At 39.4% G+C, this 15,717-nt stretch overlaps 1 protein-coding gene across 1 annotated transcript in view; it reads right to left on the bottom strand.

Moving 5' to 3' along the window:
- Positions 1-15,352, bottom strand: part of lamc3 (laminin, gamma 3) — a 101,988-nt gene extending 86,636 nt beyond the window's left edge. The window contains exons 1-2 of the mRNA XM_058617410.1: positions 14,782-15,352; positions 6,230-6,534 (exon numbers count right to left, since the gene is read on the bottom strand). Coding sequence (XP_058473393.1) covers positions 6,230-6,534; positions 14,782-15,169 — 693 coding nt within the window. The 5' untranslated portion in view covers positions 15,170-15,352. The remainder of the gene's footprint in view (positions 1-6,229; positions 6,535-14,781) is intronic.
- Positions 15,353-15,717: the final 365 nt, after the last annotated feature.

Raw genomic sequence — 15,717 nt, 5'->3', positions numbered from 1 at the left:
TATGTAAAGAGTGGGGCTTTAACCCCTGACATAAATGCCCAATCTTTTCCTCCTGGCAGCAAAGGCCAAGCGGAATGTGAATTCTCCGAATAAAAAGTTCTTCAGTGATCTGTCCACACTTTTATCCTTCACTGGAGGATTCTGGAAACATGTGTTTTCTTTCTTTCACTATGTGCTGTTTATGCAGCTAGATCAAGAGTTGTTCAGGAATATACTGTACATTGGTGTTGATGAAATAAAAACATTAACAGTGAAACAGACAAAAAAAAAATAGTAGGCTATGGCCTCTTATATACCCCTCCAGGCGTGATTGTACAGTGTTTGCTGGATCACTGCATAATACTGTAAGAAATAATTCTGGGAAAAAGAAAAAAAAACGTGTATAAAAACTGCTCGAGGCATTTACTCTGATTACATCTACTTTATGGAAAAGGCGTTTTGCCTGAACAGCGGCATTTAACAAAATCAGAGACTAAGGCTTATTTATAGATACAGTATGTTATCATAGAAGCCGATCCCTGATTACAGACACAACACTGACATTTTTCCTGCTTCTGCTGCACTTGAGTAAGAGCTCTTGAAGTTGTGCCATCTCAAGGATAAAAGAGGTCAATCCGAGGCAACTACCTGCAGGGTATTAGTGTTCTCCAGTCCTTTTTCCTTAGTTCGACGTCAGAAAAGGTCAGCTCGTAACAATGACAACGTGAGATCGTGTGGCATGTGGCTATTGTGACGCATGTGGTGCATTGGAAGTAGGGGAGAGTCATCGAGGTGTTACAAAATGTGACGCTCGTTCTCCATTAATTAGCCTTTTCCATCAGTCAAACAAAAGCTCTCCGTCTGCCAATATCACCTGCATATTGCAATATAATCATATCCATAAAGTCAAGCTTTGACTTAATTAAGGAGGTGTGTGATGATGGACTCCTTCAGGGAATGCGATTGCTGCCAAAGTGCTGTTTAGCAAAAATGCCGCACTCATCTACATATATATATGACAACAGATGTGCACTTGATAAAAGGGCTAATATAAAATCACACTCAAAGCTGCATTGTGATCGAGGAGGAATGACAAGCATTATTTTTAGTATTATGTCTTTTTTATTGTTGCCTTACTCAAAAAACTAATTTCAGACACAGGAATTTGAATCTTGAGAGATTTATGTAACATTTCTGCATAAAAATATCTAAAAATGGTGACATATTTTTGAGTAGCGCACTTCCATTAGCTCAAATATGGCCAACAAAAATCCCTATGTACTGTGTACTAAATGACCTTCCAACACAGCCGTGTTAGAATTCATATGCATGCTGCTACAGCAGTACAGACAATAAAACAGAAGTGCTCATGGGGGATGTGGAAAAAAGTTACAGTATATAGATATATAAACTTTATCTAAACTTCAAAAACTGGGATTTTCAAAATGTTAAAAGCACTGTGAAGACCTTGACAGTTTGTCATGGGATCAACATCCCCGAGTCTATTGTTTACATACTTTGTACCCAAATGTTTAAATGCACTTATTGTAAGTCGCTTTGGATAAAAGCTTCTGCTAAATGACATGTAATGTAATGTAATGTAATACTTAAGATCTGACAGTAGAGGCAATATAAGCCGGTGGTCATCAACATTTTAGTGGTTGTTTTGGATGCAATAAGCAGAGGAAAAGGTACTTGTAAAGAGTTAAGTCCTTCGCATCATCATCATCATCATCATCATCACCGTACAATGTCCTTCCGGCAGAACTGATCGGGTGCACTCCACCACCAGTCCATAATGATCACAACAACACAAAAAGTGTTTTCTGTGAGAAAGAGTAAAAGAGGCTAAAAGAGAACAAACGTGCCTAGGTGGTTTTCAAATGTAAACTATGACCACCAGTACACTTAATACACACACATTTGTTTGACATGTTTTCAGTGTCTTATTATTCATTCTTTGTTTTTAAAAAGTAATACTACCTAGGACTCTACTGAGATGATTAAATAACAGTGAACCTTTCGCCATTTACAGAAAATGGAGAAAGTGTTATTTGTATTTTGTGCAAGGAGATGCATTTATATACTTTAAATTGCTTGCCATGTACTCCTCTACCTCTTCTTTACCTCTTCTGCCTTTAACACCATTCATCTTATAGTCAATAGGTAGTGCTGGTGCGGATTACATTTTTGACTATTCTCACCCCCCCTCCCCATTGTATTGACTTTCTTTGTCTTCTTGTTGTTTTTGTAGCTCAAGTGGGTAGTATGCCTCAACTTTATTTTTGTGAGGGGGGGAATCACAAAAATGGGGGGGGGGGGGTGCCGTCCTTTTGTACTGTTTTTGCATCTTGAGGACGGGTGGTGTGATTTTATTTCTATTCATGACAACCTTCTGTGCCATCACACTTAAAATAGAGGCGGGAATGAAAGGTTTAAAGAAAGAAACGGTGGAATTGATCCGTATTTTTATTCTAATGGGAGAACAGATCACAGTCAATTATGGGTCTTCTCATCCTGTTGTTTAAGAGGAAGGCCAGGAGGGAGCAGTGGAGTGAAGGAAAGATGGGGTTTGGCAGGTCTACTGAGAGATTTGCCACCCAATCTATGTATTCTTGGCTTATATTGATCCCCCGCAGCTTTATAATCAGTGGGTCGATGTCATCCAAAGCATAGTGAAATGCAGCCAGCAATACTATTAGTAGTCAGCTTTTAATGTAACCAAGGCCAGTTACCCGCCTTTATACGGCCTTACTGTGAAAAATTAAAACATCTAAATATCCAGTTCCTTGGTGGTTAGAAGATATTAGAACATTCGCAAATTGAAAGGAATAAAATCGGTCAGACAATCAAGCTTTGTATAATATTATATAAATATATGCAGATTTTTGGTTAAAAGTGGTTTTGTTTTGAGTTTTAAGTCGCGTTAAGTGGCAAAATTAAACTAAAATTGCTGACGGGTTATTGTTTTTTTTCTTTTCATTACCTTTCATGACTTGGAACAGAACCCGGAACAACAGAGATTAAGTCAAGTGGCCACCACTTTCCATGGGTGGTGGGCACTTGACTTAATCTCTGTTAACTACCACAATGCTCTTTGTTCCCATCACACTATTGGGGAATCGATACATGTCTTGCTCTCATGTGAGTGTTGACCCTTCAATCCTTAATCTCATTACTTTTTTTTTTATCTCGACAAAAACACTCTCTGTTCATGCATGGAGCATGTATTTCTCACAAATCTCAGCTGACGAGGCTCGATCCCGTATGTCCTACAAAACTACACTCTAATTTGCTATTGTCCCAGCCTGTCAGATCCATTTTGTATTACAGAGATATAGAGAGGATGGAGTAACACAGAGGGCGAGTATGAAGGGATTAATCAGAGAAGAACAGCTCAGTAATCTCTAAACTAGGAAAGTGGGCTGCAGCTATAACTTTTCATGTAAGTACTTTAAAAACTGCTCTCAAGCACAAAAGAAATATGGAGCTACCAGCACAGGAGGCCAAGTAATACACACTTAGCAAGAAGAGAAGGGATGAATCAGGGAATAATTGGGTGGAGAGAGAAGATCCTTGTGCTTCCAGATATGTCTTTTTCAATGTGTGGCTCTCATCTGATTCTCCCCCCACTTCTCTTTGTTGTCCTTGCAAGACAGAACAGAATCTTTGGACTTGAAGCTCGGGTGGCAAATCCAGTTCAGCGCGCGGATTGCTTTTATTATGCGGCTGTATGTCGTCTTACTGACAGCCGCCTGCCACACAGTGTGAGCAGCCCATATAGCAACACTGAAGCTAATCCGGTAGTGCACTTTATTTTTATTTTCACTTGCTGGAGATGCACGGGGACCTCACAGGGCAGAGACAAGGAAAAAAATGTCTTTATCCTGCTGCTCAGTGCAGCTCGGCATATGCTTCAGAGCCAGTGTGGCTTCACTACCTCTGACTTCCCTCCATTCCTTTCCCTGTTCTAAATGAGATTGCCCTTAAGGGGGACTGCCTTGCTCAAACTCAACCTTTTCTACACAAAGCATGTGTGTGTTGGGGAAGGAGGAGGGTGGGGTTAAGACATTTGTGCAGACAGATACCATATGTAGCCCTCAGGGCTTGTCAGCTGCATCTCACCGTTTCAAAGGCCGCAAATAAAACAACAATGCTGCTACAATAAATCCTCATAATTAACAGATTATAACTATTAACATAATTCGCTTATTATATGGTATATGGAAGATTTAAACTACTTTTATTATATTCTAGGGGTGTATGCAAATATTGATAAACTGAAATAGTGCAATATTTCATAAAAAGATACCAAGTATTTGGTTTCAGCAATTTGACTCTACATTACTCTATACTGTATACTGTTGATGAATACAACATTGTTATTTTGGATGGAAAGGTAACATTGGTGAACAAAAAGCCATTTCTCTGTCTACGTGAGGCATCAGCAGTTATTCAGTGAACGTAGTATCAGGAATGTTTCATATGAGTTTTAAAACATAACAAAATAGTTGGGGAGGAATATTTGGGCTTAAATTGCCTTGAAAATTATATCTGGCAGTCACATTCAATAAACGGCTAATGCACAGGGAGGTTGAGTATTGCATATTCTCTCTCTAAAAAAAAAAAAAGCCCTCATCCTTTAAGTTGCGTAAGATCTTATGTCATAGAGGAGGGAGTTGGTTATGGCTTTGTGGGGTTGCCTTGCATATCCTCCACATATCCTCTAAAAGACACCCTTACTCTTCTCATTTAATGATGTGGAGGAGGACAGCTTCCTTCACAAAGGTGTTGCTCTTGCATTTCGAGGCTGACTTCCCCACTATATTTGAAGGGGAAAAGTTAGACAGAAGATTGCGTTATCATTATCATTGTTTAAAAGGAGCATTTTTTTCAAGGCAAGAGTGGAGCAGTGATCATTGCAGATTGAACTTTGGAGTTGTTAAGATGTACACCCACAATATTGGTAGATTTTGTTGTCGCAGGCAAAGATGTTGGCCCACATCCTGTAGACCAGATCACGGGGGTGGATGTGACTTCAACTAAGAAAAAGAGTGCTTGTCACTGCTGCTGGGGTCGAATTATTGCTCTTTATGTTAGTGAGCAAACACAGGCTGAATTATTGCTGAAATCATTATTTACAGGCATTAAATTTAAGTTAGGGTCAAAGATTATAAGACCATATTCTGTCAAGATTCTGGACTTTGTAGGTAGAGGGTAAATCTTCCTGTACGAATAATCATCGCATAATACCCAACAACTGTCGACATCTTTGGAAATACGCGCATATTTTATCTTCTGAGAATTTAACATATGCTTTATTATTTATCAATTCAAGGTCATGATATAGCTTCCATCAGATGATGACTTAGTGTGGTCTCTGCTCTAATAACCTAACTAACTTAATTTGTTCTGACAAGATTCCATGTAGTGTATATTTAGTCCATTGCAAGATGCTGTCAGCAACCTGGCGTTTCCCTTATGGCAGACACAGTATAGACCAATTCTCAGTAATTACTAAGAGAGCTTTGAGAATCTTTAACTTCAGTCGCAATACAGAGCACATGCCTGGACAAATGCAAGTATGAAAAGAGGGAGTGGTTGCATTAAATGCTTTTTAATGCCTATCCCCTCCCAGATTCACCTTCAAGAGGCTGCCATTAATTTGGCACAACCCTTTAGATCCAGCTGCTTTAAAAAAGGCTTGAAGCCTATTTGTATGGCAACCGTATGTTTGTTTTTGTTTATGTTGTGGACAGTGGAATAGGTCCAGTGAGCCCCACTAGTAACATCAGCAAGGATCAATATATGTTAAAGTAACTTTAAGTTATCCAGCAGTGTTACAAAGCACAACACTGTACAATATGTCTCCAGGCAGGTAAACACTAATTTTGTCTCCGTCTTTGTTTTCTGAAGTTGTTGACACTGTCAATCCGAGACAAATTTGGTTTATAAAAGATGCTGAGAAAAACTTAAAAAAGTTGAACAGAGTTGAATGAGGATTAATCATCCATAATGGATTATCATGAAGGGTTTGAAGTACAGCACGTTAAAAAAAAAAGGCAAACATCCCTTAAAAAATGAAAATTGAATGTGTTTCATGTTTAATCTATAATTGTCTCTTCTAAAGACGTTTTGTTCATTGTTTTTTTCCCCCATTTGCTCAAGTCAAAATCTGAGTGTTTTAGTTAGTCCCCCCACACACACACACACACACAAAAAAAACATACACAACAAAATGTGGTCTCACCTGCAACACTATGCTTCGGTCAAATTTGTACGCACTGGGCCGTCCCTCCAGGGTGGAGAAAGCTACGTTTCCTCCGCTGAGTGGGGAGATGTCACTGAACTCGTCTGTACACAGAGCAGTCCTCTCATCATCTCCTGGTCGAATGTAGCCCTTTGTGTCCTTCCCATAGGTCTCTTTGCAGGACGCACTGTAATATTGGTACGGCGACCAGGGCCCAGCCTCCTCTGTGCGCTTGTAGATGGCGAAGCTCTCCGGCCGACTGGTGTGGAATTTCAATCGCACATAGGTTAAATCAAAGGCCTTGCCTGTGGGACAAAATACAAATGATTAGCTTTGAATGGAGTCGGAAGAACTGCTCGAAATACAGCCATTGTAGTCTGCATGTAGATCATGACTGGGTATGTGAGAGACAAATACTGTGAGGGCGATAGTTTAAGACCCTCGAGCAAAGATAAAAAAACCCTGACATAATTGCATTAGAGAGAGAAGGAAAACAATGGGGGACAGGCTTAATTTCCCATGCCTCTGTGCAGGGTAAATGAATGTCATTCCTCCAGGAGTTGCACAACATCCAGGATTATTTTCTTATTATCCATACTATAATGGACCTAAGAAGTGAAACATAGGTCAACGTGAAAGAGGCAAAAACATCTTTTGTCTTATATGAACTGTAACAAAGAAGAGACGAGAGATGAGTGCAATATGACAAAAGGGAAAAGTGTCAAACTGCCAACGCAAACAGGTCTGGTGGAATATTTGATGGGTGATGTGAGAGCAAACAGTCTGATCAACAGGAAATCACATCACAACACTGAGTACCATAGGGGGCTTAGTATAGCACTGACTACATTATATGCTGTAGTTAAAATTTTAGTAGTACAATGGCCATTAGGGAGCACAGAGAGACCTTTCATAGATTTGTATTCTACTAAGACTGTAATTTGACTGCAATATGTGAAAAGGTAAAATTGGTTTTAAAACGGGTGCTTTTGGAGGATCTAGAGATAGAAGATGGATTTTCTTTTAGGTTGGTGCTTAAGGATTTAACAGATCAGACTAACTTGTATTGTAATTGGTGTTGCACTTTAACAGAAGGAATGTCTGTAATTTTCAAGGCAGATAATGAGTAAAAGGTCTCCCAGGTCGACCATGGCTCCAATGAATTACAGTATATTCCTCGACAGCTGGCAACAGAAATGCTTTGTAGGAAACATAATTTTGGCTGGATTATGTTTAGAGGCAACACACTGTATGTTCGTAATTAATGAACGAATAACTTGCACCATTTATTTACTGCCAACAGCAAAGAACATTTTAATGGAATAGTGTGACTGATTGATGTCATTTCCTCTCATTGTTTACTCACTGCAGAATCAATAATCTTGTGTTGTGCACTTGCAGAGTTATACTTCCTGAGTATGAACACACATTTGGATTGTACCAAATGTTGTGCAACCTGAGAAGGGATTAACTGAGCAGACACAAAAGTGAAGCCATATTGAGACCAGAGTCAGCAGTAACACGCGGAAGCGCTCTTCAACAGGTTGCGTCTACATTGCACTCACAGGGGAATTTTCTCTACATCATGAGAAACTAAGTCTCAGTCACTCGACTGCTTTATATTCCAAGTCAGAGGCAGGCAACTGTCACGTGTATCTGCAGAAAACTCTAATTGTATCCTTCCAAACAATATATAAAAGTGGTATAATACAATACAATAATGCCTATTGACTCATGACTCATCCTCTTTCAGGAGTGATGTGGGCAACACAGCACAAATGGGGTTCAAGCCATTAGTTAAAAAAACAACTAAAGTAGCAAAAAATAAAAACTAGTCAAAATGTGGTTTAGCATTAATTTACATATGGTGTATTACCTCCACAGTTTGGATGTCACTTTGTAGCAAAAGCCTCTTTTTGTCCAACAAGTGACACATCTTTGAGCACTGAGAATCAAAGACAAGTCTGGAAAAACACAGTAAAACAGCCTTGTGCAGCTTCATAGGGCTGAGCCAGAACGTCGTGCCTCCACAAATCAAACCAAAGCTGTTCACACTGTGCACAGACATGGTAATAAAAAGAATGTTTGGATACAGACTTAAGAGTAAGGAGGCTGGGAGATGGAGAAGTACAGCTTGTGACCATCTCTGATTCTTCCTTTCAACTTAACCCAGCTCCTCTTGTCTGCCCATTCTGGGTCAGATGTAGACTAAACTAACCACAAGTGCATACTCTAGACTCAATATTTATCAGTTTACATCAAGCTGGGATTGTTGTCATCAGTAAAAACACACACAAACAACAAGTGGGTTTATCTAATCACATGTCAACATGGGACTAGGCAAATTTATTTTTGTCCTCTTATAAAATGTCACGTCTCATACATGTGCCAATATTCTAGCTGTGAGAGCGTCAGACCAACTGTGGCAGACTTTAATCACTGTTTTACATCTGAGACAGGATGTTGATTTTCTTTGACTGAGTTCAATGAGAACCAGCTGTAGGCATCAATGTGTGTTTATGTGTGTGGTGTGTATGTCTCACTGAAGTCTTTGTGGGAAAAACCCTGACCCCAATTCCTCACCAGCAAACCACCCAGCATTTTCTTTTTCCCCCCCTCTCCACCCCTTCTTCCTCATTATGTTTTGTTTACTCCCCTTGAAGAAGCCCCGACGCCCCGTCTTCTTTGCGTTCATCCACGGACCAACTCTGACCTGGCTGCAATATGTGCCTCTGCATCCTGGTGCTGTGTTTATCAGCCCAGCATTTGTCTGTCTTCCCTTCTGAGACCTTGTTGTGTTTGGAGAGGCAAAGGCACCCCCACCAGCAATCCAGATGGATCACAGAGCTTTCACATGTGGACAAAGAAAAACACCACATATAGAAGATTTAAAGGGTATTCAGTTACATACAACTGTGTTTCAAGAAAAAACAAGCTTCTTTTTTTGTGATAAAAGAATGCTGGTAGAATAATCTAAAAGGAATAGAGAAACACATGTGTTGGTGGAGTGCAGAGAGGGGCAAAGGTCAACTTAGACTGAGTGAGACTGGCTTTTGGATGTTTGGAATTTTTAAAGAAAACCAACCTTTCCAGACAGTGCACAACACAGCACAACTTACACCTTTCTTCAGTAGAAGAACTAGCCAGAGTAGATAAAAAAAGCCCAAAACCCTGTAGGACACCTGCTTGCTAAATCAATATTTTACATTTGACAGAGACACTTACTGCTTCCAGAACATGTGATGTAACAATCAGTTTCCGTTCAAAGCCCTGACATTTCCAACTTCTGTCATCATTTTGTCCACATCTCTTGTTCTTTTGAAGCAGACTTTTGTGATGGGGAGTGCCCCATCTTCACCTATACAAAAGACGGAGATCTGACCTGTCAGGAAAATGTATAGTTTGGAGAAGGAGCTGACATCCCCTGCTGGAAGTCAACACAGGAGTACGGAGGAAAACTTTGACTGATGTTGAGATGGTTGCAATACCATGAGGGAATCATCTGATTTATTTCCCAAATTCTGTAATGTTTATGGCAGTTGGCATCTGTAATAACTCTATGATCATGTCCAACTATTTTGTGTGGACAATGTGCTTTGCAGAGTAAGGGGAAGACCTTATAATATTCCAAATAAAAAATTAAAAAATGTGTGACTGTGAGCAAAGACTAGAGAAGAAACAAACAAAAAAAGAAGCATATAATAGGAAAATTAAATAACTATCTCCAGTGACATGAAGAAAGATGGCCAGGTCCCACAGAGACCTTATACGCAGGTGGGTCTGTGATATATATTCCTTTCTTTTAACAAAAAAATCAAAACAAAAATGATTTGTTCTGGAAAAAGATTAACATACAGTAAAATATGCCTAATAAAAAGTTTTGTGTCATTCTGTTATGGTCATTTTGATGATAAATATTGTGTTTTAATAAGATAACACAACATGGTGATTATTCTGATCAATATAGAGATCGCTATAATCACTGGTCATTAGTAATTGCTAAAATAGATCAATCTCAGTGTGATGGATTCACTTCAAAATTGTGCTAGATTCTGAAAGACAAAACCTTACAAGGCCACAAAACTTCACAAGTTTTCTTTAATTATATATATATATATATATTAATAAAGTAACACAATGACAAGAGGAATAAAACTATTTGGAATGCAGCCTCACTTTGTTTATTTGCTGTATTTAGCATATACAGTATGTGAATCTATCCACAGCTCAAATATATATAACAGTGACAAACCCGGCAACAGAGAGGTCAGTGTCACTGTGTTCACGCACTCACTAACTGCGTTAGCATTTGGCAGCATTAGCATGTGTTAGCATTAGCATTTGTTTGGAGACAAACCAGAACTAGGAGGAGGAGGAGATGGGACTTACATCTGCCAGGTGTCGACAGACGAGGGTTTTGACTCCAAATGGAAACTGCCGCTGATCTGTGTCTTCTGGGTCACGTAGGTACAAACACAAGCTACTAATTACTTCACCTCGTTGACTTATTTAGGCTGATAACAATGCCGGTGTTGTGTTTTCAACGTTCCCGCTGTCGCTCGCCCCAAGTGGCCAAAAGTGAGTACTGCAGGGTAAACGTTGAAACGGCACTTTTGATAAATCTTTCTGCAACAAACGGACCCTTTTGCACAACCGCCGTTTCGACGGGTCAATGTGTGAAAATCCCAGGTGTAAATAATGAAATTATTAATAAATGAGTTCCACTTAGCTTCTGGTGCATGCTCACTGTCACACAGTGTCCCGACTTGACCTGGAGTGAACTGAGACATGGTTAATGAGATTGCTAACACCTGTGTTGTTTCTGCTTAAACATGTCAAAATGGCTGCTGCGCAAATGATCCGTCGCAGATTGGATGCCAGTTTTTCATCTAATACTATGACCTATGTGTACTGCTGAAGAGAGCTTGACAAGATGATTAATTTATCAACCCACATTAATCCATATATCATGCTCAAACTGCGGTTAACTTAACCAGAATATGGTGGTATTCTTGACAAGCTTTACTCATATTAAAACATGTGGGATATTTTCCTGATACGTGTTAAATCAGTTGAACATCCTGTCATGAGTTTTTTGCAGCAGTGGACTTAATACAGATTCCATTCATAATTAGACTAGACACGGTGACATATAAATAGGATTATAGTGCTTTTCTTTGTACACAATTATCCCATTCACCTATTCACATGTATTATACCCATTTATACACTGCCAGGGGCAAACTGGGCTGAAATGTCTTGTTCAGGAAATCTTTGGTAGGCAGATGTTGAAGACAACCCCCTCTGCCACTACTACTGATACACAGATGTTGGCAGTAGCATTAGTAACCCATGTATACATCACAAGGTCAATAGTGTCAGTGTATCATATCATATTGGAGTTTTTAGAGCAGTAGATGTAATGTACATAAACGTGATTAATGAATGATCGAACAAAAAAATGGTAAGATGAATGAAATATTCTTTGAATACTCAAATATCATAGTCAAAATAATATATTTTCCAGAATAAGGTCAATAGTCACAGTACTGTTCTTACTTAGAATACTGTATGTTGAGTTGTTGATTAATGGCTGTGTACACTTTTATTTCACTATTTAAGTTTTTTCTTGAACAACCCTCTCTTAACCATATGACTACACTGTGATATTTAAGAGGAAATGATTTAACCAGATTAAAGACCCATTGAGATATTTCTGTCTGTCTGTCTATCTATCTATCTATCTATCTATCTATATTATATTATATATTTGAACATTGCCTATAAACAATAAGCCTATTTCTTAAAGTATTATCGTTTTTGGTGGATAATTATTATTTTTTTGGTAATTTTGCTGGTATAGGAGCAATCTGCTTTCAGTCGGGAAAGTCTGTGCTTGTTATTCATGTAATATGCTATTTGTTGCTCGCACAGCCAGAGAGGAACGCTGTGGACATAAACAAAGACAAAACAAACTGCAACGATATTGCTGTTTTTCAGCCTCTGTACACAAACTGTGAATGAACTCAATTTATTAAATGTACTTTTCCTAAAAATATTAAATATAGTTCAATAATGAAGGAGCAGCCTGAGCAATAGTTTTTCAGGGGGCCCACAAATTGGTGTGAACGTTCTAGTCTATATTAAACCATCTGTTACCAAACACACACACCAAAACACAGTTCGGCAAATAAATGGAAGCGAGGAAGGTAATTTCACAGAGGGATTTGTTTTACTTCTTTGTAACATTAATCGCCACAATTTAATTCATTTAAAGTGAGAAATGTGTGACTTATTTCGGCAGGATTTTTTACACAGCATGGTAATGGGATAATGATGCTAATAGCTCAGGCTGGTCTCATAAAATTTAGTAAAATGAGGAATGTCTGCAAATGCAAATATGTATGCGATGCATAAAAAGTGAGGCAAATGCATTTTTTCAAGGGAAAAGAGTGGGTGAAGGAAGGAGGAAATCCTTATGGTTGCTCTTCAGGCCTGAAATGAGGGAGTGTGATTAAAGTGATGCATAAATGCAATCAAGCAATATCACACAAGAGGGAGTTCTGTTGTCCTGAGTATCCGCACGGCTGTGATGCCCTACGACCACATCACAGCCGTGCTGATACTCACTGCAACAGCACTGCCTCAAGAAAGTACAATAAGTACAAACATTGTTTTATGCTACAACAGTGAAGTATCCTGTTCATTCTCCTTGTCCTATCCTGACAACCATTCATAATTTACTTCAAATGTAATATCTGGAAAAATGTCTTCTCTTTGTAATGCCTGGATCACACTGCTTCTCGTGTCGCCCCCCCCACCACCAATACGTTTATGACTTTAGTCCATTGCAGTGCCCTGCAATGGACTGACAAACTGTCCACAGTGTACCCCACATGTCAGCTGGGATTAGCACCAGCAGGATAAAGCAGTACACTATGAATGAATGAGAATGAATGTAGATTGAGGATTAGGTTAATTGGACACTGCATAGGGAGATTGGCTCAGCACCCCCGCGACCTTCATGTGGAGGATAAACTTGATGGATGGATGAAAGACAGAGAGAGAGCGCGAGTGTAATTAACAATTATTATTATGACACTTGTGAAGTGGATTGATACTACAGTTGAAATACCCATTGTTGTTCTCCTCAATATCAGCACTTGTGGAATGTTTCTCTTGCAATCAAATGATTTGCTTGCAACTGGTTGGAACTTTCTGTTTTTAGTCACGTGTGAATGAAGGTAAATAAGCCGGCAATTCTCTCATTTTAACAAGACACTCATATCATTTAACTTATGTGACAGCAACAGCCTAAACACATCCTTGTCTTTACCATAAGCTAATTGACTCAGACATTCTTCTCGAGTAATACTGTGTAAGAGCCAAGCTTTACAAGTGCTATTTCTTTTTTTTCTTTTACAAAACATAGCTGTACCACCCCCCCACCACGTGGTTGACTACATTTCCTTTTTGTTGAAGTTTCTTTAAAGGTTATGGGCTTCAATATTCATTTGCAAACTTTCATTGGAATGAATGGAGAATTAACATAATTTTAGGTGACACTAAATTGTCTGACCAAGTTCCCTGAGATGCAAGAATAACTAGTGGGGTGAATGGAATTTGTATCTTTTGAATTCCAGATGCATTTTATGCAAATGTACAACTAACTTCAGTTCACTTTTATCAAGGACGTCTGCTGCAGCTTTTTACCAGGAATATTTATTAGTGGCTATTGTTTCCGTCTGAGTCAGATGTGCAGTGTATGGTGTAATAACATATTAGTTGCTGAAAAAGAACATTGAATTGAGCTTTGCAAATGACTGCTGATTAGTTTATTTGTTTTAATTTGAATGTTGAATTCACACTAAAAGATTATTGACTGATTTCTGGTTGTGGTCAAGTTTTTATTTCTGGCTTAAGTCAGTCTGACTTGTGACTGTATTGTTAAGGAGAGACGTTTTAATAGGTTTGTCTCCAGCAGTGGCCTAAATGAAAGTAAGCATCACTGAGTTGCTTTTTGGACATAGATATAACTTTGATATCCTGTTTAAAAAAAAACAAACATGCAAATTCTCAGACATCCCCTTGTGGCTATGTGCTCAAACATAAGCCTTGTCTGTTGTCTTTTTTCATGAAGACAGCTCAGTGCTGTGACTAAACAGTGCACACCACGTGTTGTTAGGAACATCTGTTTTGTATTTAGCGTTTCCCCATCAGTCGCCTTGCAGCACATGAAACACAGCAGTCGGACAAACAGAAAATAAAAGTGAAAAACCGATGGCACTTGAGTTAAACTGCCCTGGAAACCATTTGCCTTCAGTATGAGCACTAAACTGATATCCATAATCTATTCCTGGACACAGTTCATATAAAGCAATTCCGAGCACTTTAAGATGATATAAGAAATAGAATACGTAGCATAACAAGAACAGGGGCCATAACTGGACCCTGAGCACACATTTATGTGACCAAGAGCATTTACCTTAGCATCAAACGGCATCTGTAAATTGTCACTGTGTAGGTCAGAGATGTTCTGCTATGCTGCTTACCAAGGTGGAGGGTGAGGTTGACAGAATTGGGATGCTGGACGCCATAGAACATGGACTGGCTCTGCCACCATGTAAGCTCATCATTCCTGTGGAAGTCTGTCAAGAGGCTGGAGTTGTGGTTCAGTTGTGGGTCTAATGCATCACAGTAGTGGCATGAGCGCGTTGAGCCGGTCTGCATGCAGTATTCCTCGGATGGAGAGCCACACACGTTGGACACCTCCACAGTGCGATTGAAGGCAACGTTTTCAAACTTGGGCATGCAACGGTTTGGGACACCATCCTTATCATAGCAGGAGTCCATTGCAGCCCAGACAAGAGGTTGGCAGTGGAGATGAAGAGAGATTAGAAGGACCAGGAGAGGAGCACTCACAGCAGAGGATGTATCCATGTCTACAACGATATCATTCACACATCACACAGATACTCTCTCACTCAAATACTTTGATACAGAGATGTGAACACATAAAGACCCAGATTTTAGTCAAATAATCCAGTGACAGGAATCCAGTATGAGAGCTTTGTGTCTTTGCTCTCTCTCTCAGTTCTGCCTCTGTTTAGTCTCCAACATGTGTTCTCCCTATGTGGAGTGGAATGAAGTTTGTGCAGGAACTGCTTTCACCAGGGGCATGCAGCAGACAGAGGCGGGACAGGGAGGAGTGGGGGTTTGAGGATCAAACAGGGGAACAAAAAAAACCCATCCTTTCTCCCTCTGCTGGTCAACATGAGCACCACATAACTATTCCCTCCGGGTGTTTAGATGATTTGGCCACCACAATCCAATTTGACCAGGAAAATACATCCAATAACATTATTTAAACAATGCAGTAGTGGGATTATTACACCTCTGGGCTTTCAGGTGGTGAGTGCCAAAGCACTTGCATTCACCACTTATATAACATAGAATATCAATGATATGGTGGTGAATGTACTTGGCAG

The sequence above is a fragment of the Solea solea genome, chromosome 19 (genome assembly GCF_958295425.1).
Source record: "Solea solea chromosome 19, fSolSol10.1, whole genome shotgun sequence".
In the NCBI taxonomy this organism is placed as follows: Eukaryota; Metazoa; Chordata; class Actinopteri; order Pleuronectiformes; family Soleidae; genus Solea; species Solea solea.
The sequence above is the reverse complement of the archived record's forward strand: the minus strand, read 5'-3'. Positions and strand labels throughout refer to the sequence as shown.